The 22835-nt window shown below is 38.7% G+C and overlaps 4 protein-coding genes across 9 annotated transcripts in view; 2 read left to right on the top strand and 2 right to left on the bottom strand.

Moving 5' to 3' along the window:
• Positions 1 to 426: 426 nt before the first annotated feature.
• katnal2 (katanin p60 subunit A-like 2) lies at positions 427 to 10128 on the top strand. 2 transcript variants are annotated; one of them, XM_083567763.1, is made up of 17 exons: positions 427 to 534; positions 794 to 864; positions 943 to 1109; positions 2448 to 2484; positions 2583 to 2712; positions 2830 to 2925; positions 3819 to 3914; positions 4006 to 4083; positions 4818 to 4916; positions 5656 to 5719; positions 6661 to 6779; positions 6890 to 6981; positions 7791 to 7901; positions 7995 to 8157; positions 9159 to 9261; positions 9354 to 9727; positions 9792 to 10128. In XM_083567763.1, exons 1-16 carry the CDS (start codon positions 439 to 441, stop codon positions 9491 to 9493), a joined length of 1662 nt encoding a protein of 553 aa, XP_083423889.1. In that variant the 5' UTR covers positions 427 to 438; the 3' UTR covers positions 9494 to 9727; positions 9792 to 10128. The 2 variants fall into 2 exon arrangements, with proteins under 2 accessions (XP_083423889.1, XP_083423888.1); XM_083567762.1 differs by having other exon boundaries at positions 2827 to 2925.
• A 1729-nt stretch (positions 10129 to 11857) lies between these two features.
• Positions 11858 to 15104, top strand: hdhd2 (haloacid dehalogenase-like hydrolase domain containing 2). Of its 2 annotated transcripts, none has more exons than XM_083568014.1 (7): positions 11858 to 11879; positions 12710 to 12813; positions 13666 to 13874; positions 13960 to 14044; positions 14396 to 14612; positions 14695 to 14758; positions 14831 to 15104. In XM_083568014.1, exons 2-7 carry the CDS (start codon positions 12713 to 12715, stop codon positions 14938 to 14940), a joined length of 786 nt encoding a protein of 261 aa, XP_083424140.1. In that variant the 5' UTR covers positions 11858 to 11879; positions 12710 to 12712; the 3' UTR covers positions 14941 to 15104. The 2 variants fall into 2 exon arrangements, with proteins under 2 accessions (XP_083424140.1, XP_083424141.1); XM_083568015.1 differs by having other exon boundaries at positions 11862 to 11879; positions 12563 to 12813.
• Positions 15105 to 15900: 796 nt separating this feature from the next.
• Positions 15901 to 18594, bottom strand: ier3ip1 (immediate early response 3 interacting protein 1). The gene is made up of 3 exons (XM_083568063.1): positions 18432 to 18594; positions 16569 to 16670; positions 15901 to 16487 (listed from the first exon to the last, which is right to left on the bottom strand). The coding sequence occupies exons 1-3, from the start codon at positions 18520 to 18522 to the stop codon at positions 16432 to 16434; spliced, it is 249 nt and encodes an 82-aa protein (XP_083424189.1). The 5' UTR covers positions 18523 to 18594; the 3' UTR covers positions 15901 to 16431.
• A 2396-nt stretch (positions 18595 to 20990) lies between these two features.
• skor2 (SKI family transcriptional corepressor 2) overlaps positions 20991 to 22835 on the bottom strand; it is a 97674-nt gene continuing 95829 nt past the window's right edge. For all 4 annotated transcript variants that reach the window (XM_083567954.1, XM_083567957.1, XM_083567955.1 and 1 more), the window contains 2 exons: positions 22403 to 22466; positions 20991 to 21120 (listed from right to left, as the gene is read on the bottom strand). In XM_083567954.1, the coding sequence (XP_083424080.1) occupies positions 22407 to 22466 (60 nt within the window). In that variant the 3' untranslated portion in view covers positions 20991 to 21120; positions 22403 to 22406. The remainder of the gene's footprint in view (positions 21121 to 22402; positions 22467 to 22835) is intronic.

Genomic DNA, 22835 nt, shown 5'->3' with positions numbered 1-22835 from the left:
AATAACTTCCACTCATCTAGCAGTTCCACAACATTTTTGGGTGTGGATGTGAGGATTTGTGTTTATCAGACGCATTGATCTCGGCGAGGCCTGATGTACCGTTAGCGCTCCAGTTCATCCCGAAGGTGTTCTTCAGGGAGCTTGGTTGCTGGATCAAGTCTGGGCCTTTTAGTTTTATAGATATTTATAATGCTCTATGATTGACTATGACACCACTGATCTAGATCAGCCACACCCCAAATCCCACCTATGGGTCTTTAAGTGTCCACAAACTTTTGATCATACATTCTACATAGGGCAGGTGCTAATAATTAGAACTTAAAGAGGTTTTAATAAAACGCTATAAATCAATGATGTTTTGTAAAACATTTGGCGTTCCTATGGGGGGAAGGGGGACGACGCAAACGTATACATTGTGACATCACTTCCGGTTGGCAAATGCGCATGATGTTCAGGCAGACATCAGGTCTGTTCGGAAATACAATGGAGTTGTCTTATCTAGCTATCAAAACTGCAAACCAAGCAAGAGAAGCAGTAAGTGAGTGGCTGGTGCATGCCGAATACTGTTCATATTTTGCAAAAAAAAGAAATGTGTGACTTTATTCGTCAGAGAAATATTATAAATACGACAATACGGCTTCCTGAGTCTTGTGTTGCCAAGGCAACGAGACACATGTTTGGTGCCTGTTATAATGACGGACCTTTGGCGACATCTAGTGTTAGGATTCTGTTCTGCTTTTTTGCAGGATAAAAGTTATTTATTTTCCTTTCTAATTATTGTACATTTTCCCAGGATGAATTACGAACTGAGACCAGAAGAAGAAATCTACTCATATTAATTTATCATCATTTAATGGAAGAAGGGTGAGATTTTGACCTTGGAATAACCTCTGGCAATTTTTTTATTTATTTATTTTTAATCCTCTTCTTCCACCTGCACAGGTATGTGGATGCCGCAAGTGCACTGGACCATGAGACCCATTTTGGGTTGCGCAGGTTCGTAGTGTGCGACAACGTTGACTTGGAGACGGTTCTCATGGAGTATGAAAGCTTTTATTTCATTAAGTTTAACAAATATCCCAAGCTAACCAAGAAACTGCAAGAACAAGGTAGGCGTGAGCATAACACACCCACCCTGTTAGAACACCTATTGAAAGAAGTACAAATGCTGGAAATATTAACCTGTCAATAAGAATAATGATTCATGAAAACGGTGCCACAAAAAAAAATACTCTATTAAATGAGCCGTCTGCATTTTCACGTCCTTCGATTGGTTAGAGAGCGCACGGGTCAGAGCTCGCAACCTGCATCTGTAGCAAACTGCACAAAGAGCGCACGAGTCAGAGCTCGCAACCTGCATCTGTAGCAAACTGCACAAAGAGCGCACGAGTCCGAGCTCGCAACCTGCATCTGTAGCAAACTGCACAAAGAGCGCACGAGTCAGAGCTCGCAACCTGCATCTGTAGCAAACTGCACAAAGAGCGCACGAGTCAGAGCTCGCAACCTGCATCTGTAGCAAACTGCACAAAGAGCGCACGAGTCAGAGCTCGCAACCTGCATCTGTAGCAAACTGCACAAAGAGCGCACGAGTCAGAGCTCGCAACCTGCATCTGTAGCAAACTGCACAAAGAGCGCACGAGTCAGAGCTCGCAACCTGCATCTGTAGCAAACTGCACAAAGAGCGCACGGGTCAGAGCTCGCAACCTGCATCTGTAGCAAACTGCACAAGCTCAAATATTTTCATGTGGATTTAATAGTTGTTTTTTAGTTTCCCAATGTCTGACAGAGGAGAAGAAATTTACCTTTGATCTTTGACATTTTTTATAACCAAAAAGCTGCAAATCTTTAGAAAATGTTGTAAAGCTTCTTCACGAATCATTTATACTTTTCCTGTTTCTTTCCTGTAAAATTTGCACAAAAACACACAATCTGCCTTTGTTTTAAATTCCCAGGAAAACCGAAATGCACAAAAAAAAAGCATAAAAAAATGCAGTGGTGATGTGGTGAGGTGAATATCGATGCTCCTGCTGGAGATGATGTATGTGGAGGTGCAGTTGTGGCTCCAGTGAAAGGAGACGTGTTGAATCATTGGGTTTCTTGCTTTAGTGATGACGTTCATTCTCACTGTATGAGATTCCTGTGTGATGCAGCGCTCTGATCTACTACACTTCTTTATAACCTTGTTGGTTTCTGTAGCCGTGGTGTTATAATGATGGTATTAAGAGTTGGATTGAAGGCTTCGATGTGAAATGCACGGCCCGTCACTGAAAATGAGTAACACAAAGTGCACGTGATATTTTTTTTTTTTTCCGGCTCAATCAAAGGGTGATGCTGCATAGAGTAAATACTCATAACAAAATTGCTGACTTTTCTGTATTGACGTTTGGTTCATTCATTCGATCGTTCTCGAGTTGTTGATCTGTGCAATGTTCCACTTTTCCACCTAGTTGAGAACAGACATGTTAGAAGCTCCAGGAAGAAGAGGTATAGTATGCTTGATATTTTTACAGACTTGATATTGCACTCTGCATCCGTTTCATTCTCTGTTTTAAAAAAAAAAAAAAAAACATTTTGTCTGAAAGGACATCGAGTGTAACGCAAACACTGCCCAGAATTCCATGTGCTCAGCGTCCACAGTCCGGGAACGGGATTAAAAAACAAGATTCTAAGACACCAGTAAAGGATTGGAAGGATTTGACGAGGTCTGGCACTGTGAGTTTCTTTATCCTACGACTGTCTAAAAATGGCTTTGATACCAAATCTCCTCTCAGATTGCGTTTCTCAGTCTTTGGCCACAGACGTTGCAGCTGTCTGATTTGGTTTCAGGAGATCGGAGAATCGTATCTGCCAGAGAGCATTGAGTTCGGCCTGAATGTGTCACCTATCATTAGGAACAAAGCTGGCGACGGAACGCAGCTCAAGAAGGTACACAGCCAATATCTCGCGTTTCAGTTTTGCATTGAACAAATAAAAGCATGTGATCTTGTGTGCAGTCATATTTCAGTTTAAATGTGGAGCAGTAAACGTGAAGCTGAATAGTTTTAATCCTTTTATAACTTTAATTTTTTCCCCTCTGGCTTTTCACAGCAGTTAAACAGCAATCAGGAAACACAGTGTAAATTCAGGCTACATCTATACTAATCTGGATAAATTAAAAAAGTTTCCCAAACGTCGCTCATCCACAATCCAAAGGTCCGAAAAGACTCACGTCCCTGTACTCCACCTGCCGTTTATTTACTTCCCGGCTCTTTGAAACGTCACGAGAATGGCTACAAATGCGTCAACGTATTCAGAAGCCGCCATTTTCACAGCGTTTTCAAAAAGCAATGTTTCCGTTGAGTAAAAAAACGCAGTCTCGGTGTGGACGGAAGGCCAAAGCGGAGAGAAAAATAAAATGTATTATTGTGAACTTGTTTTCAGAAACCTCTTACTCGTTTTCTGCAAAATCAGACCTCTAGCTTTAGACACCATTTCATTTCAAAACAAAATCCATCATTTCCAAAACCTTACACACTATTTACCCGACTCTGAGAAGCAAACACGAACACACATGGACAGAGGTGTGGCAAGCCAATAATATTCAAAAATATATTGATGCTACCCACATTAGTGTGCCGTCCTCAAGTTTCATCTACTTACCAAGTATACCTTTAATTAGCAAGTTATACTTGGGTAGAGGTAATATTGATTACCTCTCTTCTGAGAAGATCATTACTCCAATCCTGTATCCACGTTATGAGACGTCAAAACCTCAAATTATTGCAAATGACGAGAACATTAACAACTAATAGAACTAATTCCATTTGAACTTTCTGTAGGGTCCACTGGTGGACTACAAGGGTCTCATTCAGAATGCTATTAAAGGAGATATCAATGAAACAGTAAACGACTCGTCCAGCAATCCGGATCCCACGGTATGTTCTTTTAACCTTCACACTGCTTTTTTTTTCCATCTAATCCTCAAAGTCCTTCTTCTAATCACTATGACATTCGGGTTGCACGCAGGAACGGCTGCTCAAACCGGTCACTGCCTTTTGTGGAATGAACAGCGAGATGAAGGAGCTAGCGGCCGTTATTAGCAGAGTAAGTTCAGTGGATATCTAACACAATTTAGATAATTTTCAATCAAAAGCCACTGATACCACAGATGTACACTTTCTATTTCAAAATACACTGGTACGGACAAAAGTATTGGGACACATGACTTTTCCAGCCATATGTGCTTCTTCCCCAAACTGCACAGAACTTCTTTAAATGCTGAAGCATAAAACTTTCCCATCACTTGATTAAACTAGGAGACCCAAACCTGTTCCAGCACGACAATGCAAACCCTGTGCACAAAGCCAGCTCCATGAAGATCTGCTTTACATGGGTTAACAGTACTATAGAGCTCCATCCCTATTGAACACCCAGGAACCTCCTTACCTTCTCACTTCCTACATCACTACCTGAGTTTACTAACACCCATGTGGATAAATGAAATCTTACAAATCTCTATAAAATTTGGTGGAACATCTTGCCAGAAGATGTGAAAACAGTAGATGGGGACCAAATGTGGAATAAGATGATATATTATGGTCAGGTGTCCACAAACCTTTGTCCATTTAGTGAATGTCGAAAACAGAAAGAAATAGAATTTTTCATATTTTATATATATATATATATAAAAAACACATAATTCATTGCACGTGTGAGAGGACACACACACACACACACACACACACACACACACACACACACACACACACACACACACACACAGGAACAGATATTAATGAATTTGCTGTGTTTCATCTTTCTCCTGTCTTCCCCTAAAGGATATCTATTTACACAACCCCAACGTGCACTGGGACGACATTATCGGCCTGGAGGCTGCCAAGCGATTAGTCAAAGAAGCTGTCGTCTACCCCATTAAGGTGCACGGCTGCTAAATACTGGTATTTCTCAAACTGCCAGCGCGCTTCGATTCTAAATATCTCACTAAAGGCTAAAAGGAAAGCAAAGCAGGGTGGTTATAGCTTTCAATGGCATTAAATCTATACTCGAATAGCAGCCAACCTTTCCCCATGTCATCACCTGGTCATTTTCCTTTTTACACGCTGATGGAAAATCTGTGGCAGCATCTCGATACGAAGCGTGCCTAAAGAATATTTGTGCCGGTTTTATTAATAAAAATTGTCTAGGGTATTTGTGAAAGAACTAATGTCATGTTACCACTGGCTGATACCTTTATACGTTATATAAATTATTTTTTATATTTAATATATATACTGTATACACACACTGTATGTTCCTATGAAATGTCAGAGATTATTTTTTTTTTTTACTATTATGATTATGCTCATTCTAACCCATCATTGTCAAGCAGCTCAGTGAGTGTCAATATTTAAAACCTCCCCCCGAGTCTCAATTAAGCCTGTTAGTGCAACAGTAAATAACACAGCACGACCCACTGGGCACAGTTAAGGTGATCAATGGCGTGCAAGATTTTTTTTCTTTCAACAAGTAATGATGAGAAAATCAGCATGTGGTCGTGTACACAACAGCACTGTGCAATTCTCTGATTGCTTCGGTCAGATGTTGATTCAACAGCAACTCTGCCAGTATTGTCAACATCTCATTATGTTTTATAACATATGTTCTCGTTCTCTGCAGTACCCTCAGCTGTTCACAGGAATTCTCTCACCATGGAAAGGTCTGCTGCTTTATGGGCCTCCAGGTTGGTGTTTTGCGTCACTAGCGACTAGGGGTGTTCCTCGATTAAGGGTTTACACCGATTAGCCATAACATTATGCCTGATATTGTTTTGGTCCCCCTTTTTGCTGCTAAAACAGTCGTGACCTGTCGATCATCAACAGCATGAACGTCTTCAGCAGTTTGAGTTACAGGAGATTGTCTGTTGGATCAGACCACATGGACCAGCCTTCGCTCCTCACGTGCATCAATACGCCTACGACCCTGTCGCCGGTTCACCACTGTTCCTCCCTTAGAGCACTTTTGATAAATTCTGACCACTGCAGACCAGGAACATCCCACAAGAGCTGCAGTTTTGAAGATGCTCTGACCCAGACGTCTAGACGTCACAATTTGTCAAACTCGCTCAAATCCTTAAGCCCAGTTTTCTGCTTCTAAAATCATCCTTGAGGACAAAATGTTCACTTGATGCCCAATAAATGAATCCACCCACTACCAGGTGCCATGATAAAGAGATCAGTGATCTTCACTTCACCGCTAATAATGTCATAATGTTAGGTCTGATCGGTGTATATATTCGAATCAGAATCGAGTTTTGCTCATAAAAATAAATGGAAAATAGCACAAATATCTGCAGACAGGATTTGCAAAAATAATCAAACGCTTTATATAATTGTATATACATTTTATAGCTTTTATATCATTTATGATAGGCTGTCAAATAACGTATTGGCAGAAAACCAGTAGTTCTATATGAAATCAGTCATTGAGCACCCCCATACAACCAGAATGGTATGATTCTCGTTTCCTAACACCTCTGTGAGATCGGTAGTCGAATCGGGCTCCTTCAATCGAAGCATCTGATCTTCGAATATTCAAGGTCACCCCTACGAGCGACTGTGCATGTAATAGCGCCTATAACCGTACTTTATTCTTCTATTAACATTTATTTTTGATAACACATAGGCACGGGAAAGACGATGCTGGCCAAAGCAGTAGCTACAGAATGCAACACAACGTTCTTTAACATCTCTGCATCCAGCATCGTAAGCAAATGGAGAGGAGATTCAGAGAAGTTGGTTCGGGTGAGTATCGTCCGGATCTCTGTCTAGAAATAGCACATGATTTTGTTGAGTAGCGGGAATTGATCAAATACAGTGTTGGTATATATTGTGGTTTTTTGGTCGAATTGCAGGTTTTGTTTGAGTTGGCGAGATTTCACGCCCCATCCACTATATTTCTGGACGAGCTGGAGTCAGTGATGGGACAGAGAGGTGTTGGACCAGGGTAGGTATTTTTTCCCCCAATGCAATAATCTCTATATTGCTGTAGAATCATCATGCAATAGACACTGACCAGCCATAACATTGTGACATTATAACAATATAAGCATTGAAGTGAAGAACACTGATGATCTCTTCATCATGGCACCTGTTAGTAATGTGGGATTTATTATGCAGCAAGTGAAAATTTTGTACTCAAAGTTGATGTTAGAAGCAGGAAAAACGGGCGTAAGTATTTGAGCGACAAATTGTGACGTCTAGACGACTGGGTCAGAGCGTCTCCAAAACTGCAGCTCTTGTGGGATGTTCCTGGTCTGCAGTGGTCAGAATCTATCAAAAGTGCTCCAATGAAGGAACAGTAGTGAACCGGCGACAGGGTCATGGGCGTATTGATGCACGTGAGGAGCGAAGGCTGGTCCGTGTGGTCCGATCCAACAGACGAGCTCCTGTAGCTCAAACTGCTGAAGTCCATGATGTTGATGCTCAACAGTTCAGCACTGTTTTGGCAGCAAAAGGGACAAACACAATATTAGGCAGGTGGTTATAATATTATGCCTGATCAGTGTATAGCCAAAGGTTCAGGTGAGTCAGCGACACCCGTTGCTTTCAATGATCAATCTGAAGACCTCCATATTCTCCGAATATGCAAATTAGTACCATCCCCAAATCAAACCCATATATTAGCATATTTGCTAATGATGATATGATGGATATCTACCTCTCTTTAATTATAATCTTATTAATTTGCTATATTGAACCATCGAATCAACCAATGAACCATACAAATTACATCTTTGCTGTTCTTCCCCTAAGAGGTGAGCATGAAGGCAGCAGGAGGATGAAGACAGAGCTCCTGGTTCAGATGGACGGCTTGGCACGCTCTGAAGACCTGGTGTTTGTTCTGGCTGCCTCAAATCTACCCTGGTACACTGAAGAAACCACACTGCTGTTGAAACACATGATAGGTTATTAAACTACAAGTCCATTTTCAAATATTTTCTGACTCGTTTGTTTTAGGGAGCTGGACCATGCAATGCTGAGAAGGCTGGAGAAGAGGATACTCGTAGGACTTCCCTCCTGTTCAGCCAGAAAGGCGATGATCAATTACTGGCTTCCTCCAATCAGCAATACAGGAGGGGTTGAGCTTCGGACTGAGCTAGCCTATGATAGGCTTGCAGAGGTGCGTCACATGAAGCATGTATATTATAATAAATACTCGCAGTCAGAAATACTAAACCCCACGCACACACCTTAAAACAGTGGTTCTTAAAGTATAGGGCACGCCCTTCTAGTGGCGAATAAAGACATGACAGGTGGGGTGCAATGAACGGCAGGATTTACATCCTTTTTATTTATGTTCTTTATTAATCTTTATTTATGATTATGATCACACAGACAAAAGTGCTAGTTCCTGCAGCATAATCACTGTCCTACCTTCATGCTTGACTATGGGCAATAGTTTTCTTCCGATCATAATCCTCACCGTTCATGCTCCAGACAAACCAGGTCCAGTTTTGTTTCATCATGCCATAGAACTGTGTCCCAAAACTCTACAGGCCTATCCAAATCTTACTGGCATTTTCCATTTAAGATTTATTTTTGTGCTACTTGGTCATAAGGGGTGTGGATTAAAGGTCAACCAATTTATCGTTTTTTGCAGATTATTTGGCACCGATAGTTGATTGCTGGAACTATCAGCTATGGGAAAAAAATCAATATCTTTAGTTTTTCCGGCTTCTGGTCTACTGTCATTACGAGAGCGGCCTCTAGAGGCAAAACACTGACATCACATGCTGTTTGTTTTTACACGCCAGACTGCGTGCTGCACAGAGAGCGCTATGCTTATTATTTATTTATTATATATTTATATATTAATATATTCATGGGTGATTTTTAAGGCCCTGTGATGACATTTCTAGATTTCACTCATGGCCAGGTGGGTTTGTGCCATAAGTTTTGAACTTGTTTAGTGTCTCTGGAAATGCGTCTTATACCTATTGCCCTTTTAGTGCAATGAAATTATCTCCATTGTCAGTTTTTTGTGACAGCTGCTTAGCCTTCATTATGGTTGCAACACATTATGAACACGTCCCTGAGTCCACCATTATGACTGTGCTAGCATTGCTAGCATCGACGCAATGGAGGATGCTTGGTCTAATAACAGACCTTTTGATATTTAAGGAAACAGACGGTTACTCCGGCTCAGATATCCGGCTGGTCTGTAAGGAATCGGCGATGAGACCCGTGAGAAAGATTTTCGACACCCTGGAAAATCACACTGATGGTAAGAACACCATTTAGTTTTGTAGCGTTCTTTCCCTTTTTTCTTTTAAGTCTGAACTATATGTACATGTACTCAGTCCCGTGTCTCCACAGGTCACAGCCACATGCCGCTTATTAAACTGGAAACAGTGACTACGGCCGATTTCCTGCAGGTCATCGCTCACACCAAACCATCAGCCAAGAACCTGACAGACAGATTCTCCGCCTGGGAGAGAGAGTACGAGTCTGTCTGAGACCGACTTTCCAGAGTAAAGACAAAATACATTACATTCTTATAAATGTACAGAAACGAGAAATTGTTCAAACTCTGTCATTTTTTGTACTTTTATTCAAATCATCAATCTAAAATATTCAACCTGGAGGAAACATATGGAGGCAGAGAGAAATTGAAACTAGACACATATAGTAACCTGGACACAGGCTGGAACTTAAGACCCTGAATTTATTTAGCCATGATTACATACTCAGTAGACAGACAGATCACTTTATTCATTCCAGAGAGAAATTCATGAAACATGTATCAAAGAACAGCAAAGTACATACTCTCAAAATGAGTATATCTAAAAACTAGAAAAAGATGTCTCACATTTTATGTCTTAAAAGCTCTTAAGGGGCAAACATAACGAAGTACAACACTTCCTAACTGTTAATGCTGAATTGTTACTATTACATTAGTGCTGGAATCTTTATTCACTCATGTACCTTAATGGCTCACTCTGTCTGTCAGTCCACCGTTTATGGTTTCGGTTCCTAGCTGACACTTTCAGTGTTCCATTTACAGTAACGTGTCTCTGGATTGGTTGTTTTGAAACCCTATGCTGCTGCCTGAGCCATTTTCTGTGTTCACAGAATAAACTTTGTAAGAGAGCTTTTGCCCTCTGATTTCCGTGTCTTTCTTGTCATTTGGCAATTTTCCCTGTTGTGGAAGAGTGAAGGCGCCTGTTCTATATTCAACAATGTACAGAATTTAAAAGGAAGCTGAGAAAAAAATTGAACGCAGAACAGTTGGTTTAATATGATCTGGCCACCATAGACTTGGTAACAGTAGGGATGGGTGATACCATTTATTTTCTTTTTGATCCGATACCAAAGTCAAGGATCTTCATTATTGACACTGATACCAGTACTTATATTAAATGTTTTTCTGTGATTATTTTATATTCTAGGTTTTTTATTAAGCCATCAATATAAGTGCAGTAATCCCGCACTTCACCACGTTTAGAATCCCCCGGTTTATTGCGGAATTTTATTTGCCACATTAATTAGCTTGGCTGATTTTTTTACGGTCTCTCGCAGAGAGCACCATAGACCAAAAACCATAGGGAATTGTTTTTATATGTGTTTTATGTCAAAATAATTAAATGTATTAATAAAAATATAATTATTAATTATAAAATAAAGTAAAATGTTAATACTGTGCAGAAATGTATACATAAAATAGCATTTTGGGGGTTTCGGCCGGTTTTAGAACGTAACCACCGCGATAAACGAGGGATTGCTGTATTATATTTTACACAATGGCCTGGCCTACTTTTGTTACATTCATTTACCAAAAAAAAGTATTTCATTCTTTTAGAAAGTACCGATGGCCCGACAATCCTAAAATATATGAATGAGTAATGACCCTGACTACTTTAAATAATGAATTGAGGCACAGAAGAAGAATAAAGCATTCCTATTCAAGTTTAATAAATATTAAACTCAAGAAAATAAATCGCAGGTGGGATCGATATTTGAGACGTTGAGTACAACATTGGAGGTTGGAGAGCGAGACATTACACTTGCTGCTTATAAAAGCTTCCCCAGATCAGTCATGGTAAAGTCAGTGGCTGAGATTATTCCTATTAACTTTTAATTAACTAATTAAATTAGTGTCCGATACATAATTTCACTCGTTATTTTGTTGTTTTTTACCCACAATGCATTTTGATTTCGAACATAATGTGTTTATATGCATGTTTATTCAAGTCACGGTTTATATTATATTTGTAAATAAATTAAATGAATGTCAGACAATAGTTAATCATTTATATAATTGCTTCTATTATATGTATTGCTTAACAATGAACATCTTAACCCCACATGGTAACACAGGTAATATATGTATATATTTAAATTATTGTAATTTATTTGTTTATCTTTATTACCTTTTTTAATTTCAATTTCAAACTCAGTCACTGCTATAGTTTCAAGGTTTAGTTCATTTTATTAATGAAATTCTTAATTGAGGCTACAGGACAAACTACAGCAAATATAAAACACTAAAACCGCCTTTGATCTCCGGCGCACAATATTTACGTCACAGTCCGAATTCGCTCTGTCGTTTTCATTCTCTTCTTCCCATACAGTAAACTCAACTGTCTTGCATTATTTAGAGATTAGTGCCTGAGTGAACGAGTTAGTGATTTATTAGAGTTAATGATTTTAGACGCAGTCGTCTATTAACCACAAACAAATAAATATTTTTTGTTTGTCGCGTTGTAGTTCTCCTCCAGGCCAGCTGGCGCCGCTAACGAACCAAACGCAGCAGGCACTTGCATGTCAAAAGCGTGTCGCGGAAAAAAAAAACACACACACACACACACACACACAGAAGAAGACGCATATAAAGCGGAAGCAGTGAGTAATGACTTCTTTAAGCGCCATGTGTCTGAAAGTGCGGGTTATTTATAAACGCTGAATCACTCCGGAATAAGATTCAGCAGGGGGACTGATAGAATGGAGGGAATAAGGAAATACATAGGAGGGAGAGAGATAGGGAATAAGAGAGGGAGAGAGAATGGAAAAGAGATGGAAATAAGAGAGAATGAAAGAGAGAGAATAAAAAAGAAAGAGTGATGTGGACTGAGGTAGAGCGTGAATGAGAGAATAAAAAAGAAAGAGGAGAATAAGAGAGAATTAAAAAAGAGATGTGGAAAGAGTGAATTAGGGGAATGAGAGAATAGAAAAGGTAGAGAATAAAAAAAGAAAGAGATGGGGAATGAGGGAGAGAATTAATGAATGAGAGGAGAATAAGAGAGAGAGAGAGATAGGGAATGAGAGAGAGTATGAAAAAGAGAAAGAGGGGAATAAGAGAATGAAGGAGAGAGATAAACAATGAGAGAATGAATGAGAGGGAATGACAATGAAAAAGAGGGGAAGAGAATGAAAGAGCGATAAGGAAAGCGAGAGAGAAAGTGAATAATGGAGAGAATATGAAAGGAAAGAGAACGAGTTTCTATAATGCGATGTTTCAGACAGACAGTGTCTTTAATGTTAATCGTGTTTATTTGCATTTTAAAGCAATAAATCCTTTAATCCAGATGTTGTGACTGATGGAGCTCAGCATGTGTCCAGGCAGAAAACAGCAGTCGAACATCTGACTAGAACAATCCACTCTGACCCACACTGAATGAATAGAAAATGCATTCTGGGAGAACTTCCTCCCGCTCTTGTGATTTGATTGACAGGTGATGGCATCTCGCCGGGCATTAAAAGCCGTGCTGATAGATTTGAGTGGGACTCTTCACATCGAGGACGTGGCCGTACCTGGAGCTCAGGAAGCACTCGCAAGGTTATAATAACATCATGCTTGGATTCTGTGAAGGTGCTACATAATGTTCTAGACCTGTACACACCCCCTTTACACTAATACTGAGTGAAATTGGGTCAGAACCAAAAGATTTTGGCCTGTTAGCTTTTATTTAGCAGAAGTTTAACTTGCATAGATTTAGACCTGTAGAGCAGATGAGGTGGTATCAAAAAGACTAGTTTTGTAAAATGCCAACAGATGGCAGCAAAGGGCTGCACGCAAAGGCACAGGGAGCACCGACCTTCATAAGTCGGTGTGCTAAAAGTATATCAGGAGCTGTGCAACTGGTGTTTTTCTGACCCACGTGCGTTACCACCTCCACGATCTCATCATTTAGAATGAAGAGCTAACGTGAACTTCTGCGTGGAACTGGACAGTTCTGCCACAGAGACACGATTAGCCAAGTTTACCGCAACGAGTCGTTTGAGGCATTTTTGACAATCCAACACATTGCTGCTATTGTCGATGTGTCTCACGGAACAGTCCAGACATGTGATTTGCACCGTGTTGCTGCCGAGTTCGCCCCCAGGCTGCCGATCCTGGAGAAGAAGGAACATTGTGTCGAGAATCATTACTGGTGATGGTCAATAGCGAGTTCTACTGCCAGGTTTTAAGGCATCTGAGGGAGGACATTCGGGAAAAGTGTCCGGATCTGTGGCGCGCTAGTCTTGAAACGTTTCTGATACCACCTCATATCTAATCTGACTGATCAGATTGTGGAAAGTGTTCCTTTGAGCAGTATGCACACTTTCAACTGCTGCTCAGAGTGAAGTTAAAAGCCAGTGTGGTCACTCTTTAAATTCTAATACCACATGGGGGTTTTGTTTGCTTAAGGTTGCGCTGCGCTCAAGTGGCTGTTAAATTTGTTACGAACACCACGAAGGAGTGTAAGAGGACGCTGCTCGAACGGCTGCAGCGTCTCAGCTTCGACATCGAAGAGCGCGAGATCTTTACCTCACTGACCGCAGCTCGAAACCTTTTAGAGCACAAGGAGGTGCGCCCCCTGCTGCTGGTGGAGGATAGCGCACTGGAGGACTTTGCAGGTGAGCTCACGGTCGTGCTGCAACGGCTGGTTGTGATCTTTGGTCTATAAATAAATTGTGTTGAAATGGTTTGCTCTTATCGCAGGAATAGAAACCTCAGATCCTAACGCTGTCGTGATTGGTTTAGCACCTGACCATTTTAACTATGAAATGCTCAATAGAGCTTTCAGGTAAGGACTCAAGTCGACATTTATTTGTTTGCAAAAAAAAAAAAAAAAAAAAAAAATTTTTAATAATATATTTTTTGTTTTGGTTTTTTTTTACACCGTCTCAACTTTTTTGTAATTGGGTTTGTATACTTTCAAGTCATCTGATTGTAATCACAACCACCTGATAGATATTGTTGGTAGCATTTCAGCATGATGTACCAAACATCTCTCATAACAAATATATCCTCTGAGCTAATCATGAAACATTTCCAGTGTTTGGGGTTTAAAGTGTTTATATGATGTATGGAGACTTTTATGCCACGCTGTGCTTCGTGATACCCGTGCAAAACCTTCTGCTCGTTTTTTTAACAGACTAATTATAGACGGTGCTCCACTTATCGCTATCCATAAAGCCCGTTACTACAAGAGGAAAGACGGCCTGGCGTTGGGACCGGGACCATTTGTGACCGGTCTGGAGTATTCCACTGACACAAAGGCCACTGTAGTGGGCAAACCAGAGAAAACCTTTTTCCTTGAAGCGCTGCGAGATCTGAACTGCAGCCCGGGGGAGGCCGTGATGATCGGAGACGTGAGTGCGACACTGTAACGTTATTTTCTACAAAAGTGTCCAAGTCACTATAAACTAACCCTTACACCGTTTGCTAATACAGGATGCTCGAGATGATGTAGGAGGAGCGCAGAACACAGGAATGCTGGGAATATTAGTCAAAACTGGTACATTGCTTGAGATATTACTTTTTATAGTATATATTATTACTGTATACATGATGTATTTGTCATCCTCAGGGAAATACAGAGCAGGTGATGAAGATAAAATCAACCCACCTCCTCACCTGACCTGTGAGAACTTCCCTGAAGCTGTTAGTCACATCCTTCAACATCTGATAGACTCTTAATTACCTGTGAGATGCTGTTTAAAGATGAGATAAAGATATGTATATAAGGTCTGTGAGCTCAACGTCTGCTGAACGTCTGCTGGTGGACTGAAATACGGCTGGAGTTTTAAATGTCGTTTCTGTGCAGACTCCAGACCAGTGTTCTGAATAAAAACTTCTTTTGATCCATCTGTACAGGAATATGTATTGATTTTTATTAATCACTATCTCCTGGTCAGCATCAGGAATATGAGTAATTACGTGAGTAGATTAAATACATTGGAAAAATCCTGCTTTAGCATGAAGAACAGTTTTACACTCTCAGATTCCGGACACTCCGTTTCTCCAAACGTTCAGCCGAAATATCTCTCTTGTAAATCTCACCGTAGATGTTCTTCACTAGTTGGAGATTCTTGTTCCTCCAAGAACAGATCAACGGGATTTAGGTGCGATGACTGGGCAGGTGGTTCCATGATAGATGTCACTCCAGACGACCCTCTAAATACCACGTGCAGAACTCAGACGTGCGCTTCGGCTCATCGTCTTCTTGTACGGTGAAGTCGCTTCCAATGAGCCGCAGTCCAGACGGAATTGCATGGTGATGAAGTGTGGAACGGGAGCTGTGATAGTTCACTTTCTGGAACCTTCCAGAACCCCAAACCATTAATCGTCCACCTCCATGTGGGGATGAGGAAGTCACATCTTCTCGCCTGTTCTCCACCTTACACAAGTTCTTCTGGTAGACACACAAATGTCCCGTTTGGACTCCACAGAACTTTTTTCCACTCATTCACTGTCACATTCGTGGGGGTTTTTCCGAATTTGTTGCACAGAAACAAAAAGAACATGCATGTGCCTCAAAATCTTTACCATGAAGTGGTTCCACACTTGTCACAGTCGGTGCACCTGCAACAGGTTTCTACGCGGCTTTAAAAAAGAAAAACACAGTGGCGATTTTTTCACACGGAACCGAAACACAAATCACATGAAGACGATCTCTTTATTAAAAATCTTACAAATGTTGACGGCTCACAGAAGGTTGCTGTCGGTTACAGTGGTGCCAAACATCATCAACAGTCTAATACAGAGTTACGCATGTTTACCACAGACACCTTTTCTAAGCTCAGACTGTCTGATTAGTGACAGATCACACAACTCAACTTGCTCCCTGAACCATTTGTTTTACTTGAAATATCAAGAGTCTGAAATGCTGACGTGACATAAACAAGATCTACAAAAAGGTTGACCTCCCGGAGCATCACCAGATAAACGAGAGCTTTGAGAGATCATGTAAACAGGACGGAGGATGACCAGGCTCTTCAAAGCTTCACTGGGTCATTTTTTTTTGCAAACAAACAAAAAAAAACTGGGAGGATTTACGAATATCGAGGATTAGAAAACTTTGGAACAGCCATTTCCACCCTGGATACAACAGAGAGACGATAATATATATAAAATAACAAACAACAGTCCATTTCCTTTCGCCAGTGAGTCCACAATCCGAGTCAGCTTTCATCCGAACAGCAATAACAACACAATGCTCACTGCATTTACTATTATCAAAGGCACTGTGGACAGAAAATACAAAGAGAACTATTTAGTCTTTTTTTTTTCTTTTCTCATTCAGTATAATGTGTTAGAAAACTCACCTCTCATCACAGTCCTGACAGATCGAATAAGGTTTAGAAGCTGAGATTTGATTCCTGGTTCATCCCCAAAGCCACCGATGCCTTGATCCGCCCCCCAACCGACTGCAAATAAATATACACTTGTCCATAAGTTTTTATTCTTCACTTCTCTTGGATGGAAAAAAAAATAATAATACCAAGATGTGGAGCGATCAAGATCCAAAATGGTTCATGGCTTAACATTTAGATTATTTCAGACTTTATAGTCAAGCAGGGGTTCTCAGAAATCTGTTTCCAGGCAGCGTTGCCAGATCTCAACTTAATAAACCACAAACTCAAACATACAAAAACAACCGAAAGTGGATCAAAATAAATGACTTTTGATCTTTTTTTCTTCTTAAGGGAAATAATTTTACTTTGATGTGTGCAGATTTTAAAATGTAGACATTATTCAAAATTATTCCCACTGATAATGAATTATGCAATTTGCCCTTCTTTTGCCATCAAATACATTAAAGTTGCTTTTTTTTTTTTACTTGCTCGTACAGAGTGAAATCCTTTCTTTGCGTATCCCAGGAAAGTTAGGAAGCTGGGCTCAGCGTGCCCTGGAGCACATCGAGTTAAGGGCCTTGTTCAAGGGCCCAAGAGTGGCAGCTTGATGATACTGGAACTCTGAATTTCCTATATCAGAGTTCTTTTTTTTTTCTTCCAGGTCCAAGTTTAGATTTAATTCACTCAATTCAGAATCACATTTATTTCCAAGTATCATGGGCTGCATGTACGAGAAATTTGTCATGGTGGGCTGGTGCTAGAAAAAGCTTGATTTGTTGATAAAACAAATGAATAATATTAATCCAGTCATCATGATCATAATATAGTGTGTGATTATATAACTCATGATCACACACTCCGGTCACTTTTGAGACAATGTGAAAAGCGATAAAGAATAAAATCGAATTGAGTTAAATATTCTAAGACAAGGACGAGGGGTCTGTGCAGCGGTGGACAGAAGGGAAGTAAATAATTACTGCACTTCAATCACCTTTTCACTGCATTTTTTCACTGAAGTTTTTCCATTTGGGGAGACTTTTACTTTCACTTCACTGCAATTCAAAGGCTTTTTCAAATCATTCGTTCCTATTTATTTATGAGGATAAAAACTAGTCAGACACGCAGCAAGTCACCAATCAGAGTCGAAATCAATCAGTGTTTGAGTTATTAATATCATTCTATCAATAGATCAGTGTGCTGGGCGTCACATTCGAGTCTTTTATATGAAAAGACTCGAATGTGACTCTCAGCACACTGATCTATTGGATACTTAAGTACATTCGAAGGCAAAACCTTTTGTACTTTTACTCAAGTGAAAGTTTAAATGGACTTTTTAACTGGAGTCACATTTTACTGAGCGTATCTCCACTTTAACTACATGGTTTGTGTTCTTCATCCTCCACTGTGTCTGTGAAACATAACCAAAGGGGTTCATTCATTATTTTCACTTACAGAAGTGGAAATTATGCTCATTACTTTTTGTGTAATATCAGCTTGGTTCTTTCAGGGATAATCTGATCTTAGCACAAAATGAGACTGTTCTAGGACTCATCCTCCTCCTCCTCCTCCTCCTCCCACTATAAAGATTATCTGTACGCACAGCATTACTGTTATTAAAACATAACTACTACAGATCATGTTATAATCTTGCACCAACAGTATAAACGCAAACTTGGTCAGATGATTGTGTATAAAGCAGCAGAAGATCTAAGAGTCAGTCCTCCAGCTGTTCTGAGGGACAGGTCATTACTCTCTATACAGATGTTCTCAGACCGAAATCAACGCATAGTCTGAACCCCGAATTCAGAAACACCCTCAACGACAAACACTTACTTTTGCTCAGGAACCGCTCTTCGTGTAACACAGCAATGGCATTCGTAAATAAAATCACCGCCTGGATCAGGGAGTACAGAGTGAACGCCATGTTGGCACTTCTCTTCGGGCGTAATGACGTGGCACGCACGCGGCACGCTCGGTGACGTAGGCACGCAAGACTTGAGCACGTGGGGAGTGTGTGAGCCGCCGAGGGCACTGAGCAAGTTAAAGCAAAATGAATACACAGGATATTTTTTGGTTTATACTTTTAATATTTATTTGTCATCAAAAAGTATTTTCAGTAGCATGTTAATTTATAGTTATATGTATGTTCTATTTCTTATTTATAATATTCATATATTATGTATACAAATATTTATATTTATATTATTTATATTATTTATATTATATATGTATTGGCTCTTATATATATGTACATTTATTGATGAGACCTTTATACGGCGCACCCTGGAGCACAGAGTGTTACCGTAACTCCATATGTGTTCTTTCATAGTTTCATGTAATTAATGTACAATATTAAAAATAACAAAAACAAAAGAAAAAACCCTGGTGACTGAATGTGTGTGTATATCAGGTCTGAAACGAATCCTTAAGTAACCCGAGTAATTCAAATACGACACACGGCGCACTGTGTTTCCCCACGGACCATTATTACTGACGCACCACTCGCTAAACTCTGGAGCGCTCTGGAGCAGTGGCAAGGAGAAATTTCAGGCCAAAGAATACGACAGAAAGGTTCTAAAGTTTGGGATCCTTTTGAACGAAAACATTTAAAAAATGTGTTGAAACTGATTTTTCATTTATATATTTTTATTTGCATTTTGATGTAATATGGCAATTAAATGCATTAAATAGATTTTCACAGATATGTGCAATTTCAGCAATAAAAGTATTATTTTTTCTAAAAAGGAAACAAACGACGTATTAATTTTGAGAGACACGTCTTATTTTCTCTTGTATATTTAGTTTTGCTCTTTCATAAAGAAAAATCTTTTTTTATCCAATTACTTGATTAATCAATAGAATAATCAGAAGAATACACGATTACTTAAATAATCGATAGCTGCAGCCCTAGTGTGTGTACACACACACACACACACACACACACACACACACACACACACACACACACACACACACACACACACAATTAATGCATCAACGGTCAGTGATGTGTTGTTCATCAATGAGTTTTTAATACAGTCACATTTAATGCTGTAGAACATCCCTGAAATGAGCTGATGCTCCTTCTCATATAAAGCTATAAACGTCCTCTATCATGGACAACAGCGCTGACACTGAAGACTCCTTCCATTAACAAGAAATGTACATTTTATTATTGTTATTATACATTTTGTTTAATCTAATGGCACTTCATACGTGTTTGTATTATTATTTGCCTCTGAGTCGAGACTACCATCAAAGCTGCTCTTTGTGTGGCGAGGACACTTACTAGTCCAGAGCCCTGTGTTTTCTGTCTTCTGTGATGGTTGTTGTATGAAGCACCAGGGTTCAGGAGGAACGTTGTTTCATTTCACTGTGTAATGCATCAACTATATATATGGTTGAAATGACAATAAAAGCTTCTTGACTCTTGACTTGAGCTGCTCTTATGGAAACAATCACTGCAGTCTGTCCAATCAATCCATTTTCTCAAAAGAAAATCAGATGTGGACATGATCCAGTTTTGTCGATAGAGTGATAATCACACAAAAAGATCAAAAGTTTTAACCTTCTAAATAGCAGGTGACGTGAAAATATTTAGCAGGTCTTTAAAGATTTTCCTCTGTAGTCAATGTGTGTGTGTGTGTGTGTGTGTGTAAATATTAAATAAATCTATTTTTATGATTTTTTATATATATATCAAATAATTTTATATTTAAAAATAATTACTTATTTTTAATAACACAATATTCAGACATTTTGATTTCGTTCACATTTCGGATGTTGTGTAATTAATACACACTTATTTAACTAATAATTATTGTATTTCGATTTGTAAGTATTTCTCATCCGATACAAATCCAGTAACACTGGTGTTATGGCATTACTGATGTTCTTTTTTATTTTTATTATTATTTAGTTTACCTGTATATTTTTAACAATAAAGAAGTACTAAAACACATTTTTTCATGTTATATACTTTTATTATCCACATAAATAGTAGAGAAACTACAAGAACATATTTAAATACATTTGCATCAGCAATTATAATAACATTCTTCGTTTTCAGATTTGTCCTTCTTGTATTTAAAGATGTACAGAACTTGGTCTGCTTGTACAATTGCTCTGAGGCGTAACCTTCATTAGAGATCCCCCCCCCCCCCCCCCCCCGCCCAGGCATTATTCTTCTGGACATAGGTATTTTTTATTCTATAGCCAGTATATTTATACACAGTTCAGTTTGTTTGTTTGTTTGTTTGTTTTTTACAAATAAATTAATGAATAAATACATAAATAAATAGATACATAAATGCATAAATAAATGAATGCACAAAATGAGATTACTGTACAGAAAGTGACTGGGGGAGTGATGTAGCACTAGTGCTGGAGTTGTTTTTGTTTTGTTTCACCACGTTGTTACCGTTCAGTTCGTTTGTTCGAGCAAATGTTGGTGAGCAGATGACGAGCGCCGTGGTGGCGTGAAAAATCCAGATGATGTGTTTCAGTGGATTTTGAGAGCAGCCTGTAATGGAACATAGTAGTGACCAAATCAGAAAGAATAACAGGACGGTTTTATACTCATCAGATAGAAATACAAAATATGGTATAGGTCTCATAATACTAAGTAATTCACAAGATGTGCAAATGTATAGTTTTTAGTATCTGCTTACAGCTTTCGCGAGTAATACAGTGAGATACAGCACAGGTCTTTATTCCTCTTATACAAGCAGCAATTTCCTGATGATTCCTTTGTTTGTTTGTGTTTATTAAGCAATTAATAGTCATACATTTTGTTTTATACAGACACATTTAATGCTGTGGAACGTCCCTGCTAGTGCTTCTTCTCATATGTGTGTGTGTGTGTGTGTGTGTGTGTGTGTGTGTGTGTGTGTGTGTGTGTGTGTGTGTGTGTGTATATATATATATATATATATATATATATATATATATATATATATATATATATATATATATATATACACACACACACACACACACATATATATATATATATATATACAGTATATACAGTATATACATACACACACACAAGAAATTTACATACTGTAATTGTACAATATTCTTTTTTGTGACGATACATTTTGTTTTATGCAATAACACTTTATACATTATGTGTATATTATTATTTGTGTCTGAGTCTGAGACTGTGAGAGCTGCTCTTATAGAATTCATCGCTATTAAGCAATTAATCACCATTAATCACTGTCAAGGTTAAATTGAAGGATAAACATTGCAGTGGTGTTATTATAAAGCATGTGCGTGTGTGTGTGTGTGTGTGTGTGTGTGTTTGTGTGTGTGTGTGTGTGTGTGTGTGTGTGTGTATATATATATATATATATATATATATATATATATATATATATATATATATATATATATTTATTTATTTATTTATTTTTGTTTGTTTTTTGTCCTTAATTTTCATAAATTTTTTCTTTAAGTTTGCTCTTAAATTCTCTTTGTCCTTGTACTGGTATATACGTTTCTGGAAACTGTAAATAATGCTTATTTCTTGTGCTAGTATAAAATAAAATGTATTAGATAACTATTTCTCTTTATTAGTCAAACTGTATCATCAAGTATATAATGATAAAAGGTGTTGATCCCATCACTGGTGCATCTCCAGCTCTGATTATATTGCAAATAGACAAATGTTTCAGCACTTAAATACACCTAATACCAGGACTATACATCTGTATAAAGAATATATATAATACACATACAGAAAGACGTGTTTGTAATAAAAAAGAATAATTTTGATAAAAAAAAAAAAAACTACTTACCATTTTAGCTTTTGTTCAGGTGTGTGCCAACTTTGTCTTTTCTGATAATGTTTGCATAGGGAATCTGAAATATACATATAAAGATTTGATATTATATTTTGCCTCATAATTCATAAAAGCTATAATCCGAGCACTGGTGTGAATCCATGCTATCAGAACACAAAACGATTCAGTTTACTGTGTTCTTTTCTCCTTTTTTTTTAGAAAAAATAAAACTTCTACAGATGACTGAGCAAACAGCCGTCCTTTACAAATTCTACCTTGTATTTTTCCAAGCTGATCTTTTTGTATCTCAATAGCTGAGAAGGGTATAGACGGTAAAGATGTATCTGAATTTGATGAGGGCTCATTATCTTCTATTAAGGCACTGAGCGAGTGCGTATTTTTATGAGCGTTAACGGCTTAGCTGTGGGATTTTATACTCTGATATTGT

This window comes from Silurus aristotelis (genome assembly GCF_946808225.1).
Source record: "Silurus aristotelis genome assembly, chromosome: 18".
NCBI lineage: Eukaryota > Metazoa > Chordata > Actinopteri > Siluriformes > Siluridae > Silurus > Silurus aristotelis.
Note: the sequence above shows the minus strand (reverse complement) of the source record. Positions and strands in the feature narration are given on the sequence as shown.

Bases quoted from the DNA above. Each gene is read 5' to 3' on its own strand.
- katnal2 (XM_083567762.1), top strand. From the start codon at position 439: ATGCGCATGATGTTCAGGCAGACATCAGGTCTGTTCGGAAATACAATG. The intron at 535-793 runs GTAAGTGAGTGG...ACATTTTCCCAG, and splicing joins CAAACCAAGCAAGAGAAGCA to GATGAATTACGAACTGAGAC. The intron at 8,158-9,158 runs GTGCGTCACATG...TTGATATTTAAG, and splicing joins CCTATGATAGGCTTGCAGAG to GAAACAGACGGTTACTCCGG.
- hdhd2 (XM_083568014.1), top strand. From the start codon at position 12,713: ATGGCATCTCGCCGGGCATTAAAAGCCGTGCTGATAGATTTGAGTGGG. The intron at 13,875-13,959 runs GTGAGCTCACGG...CTCTTATCGCAG, and splicing joins CGCACTGGAGGACTTTGCAG to GAATAGAAACCTCAGATCCT. The intron at 14,759-14,830 runs GTACATTGCTTG...TGTCATCCTCAG, and splicing joins GGGAATATTAGTCAAAACTG to GGAAATACAGAGCAGGTGAT.
- ier3ip1 (XM_083568063.1), bottom strand. From the start codon at position 18,522: ATGGCGTTCACTCTGTACTCCCTGATCCAGGCGGTGATTTTATTTACG. The intron at 16,671-18,431 runs GTAAGTGTTTGT...ATTTATTTGCAG, and splicing joins AGAGCGGTTCCTGAGCAAAA to TCGGTTGGGGGGCGGATCAA. The intron at 16,488-16,568 runs GTGAGTTTTCTA...TTCTGTCCACAG, and splicing joins TGTCAGGACTGTGATGAGAG to TGCCTTTGATAATAGTAAAT.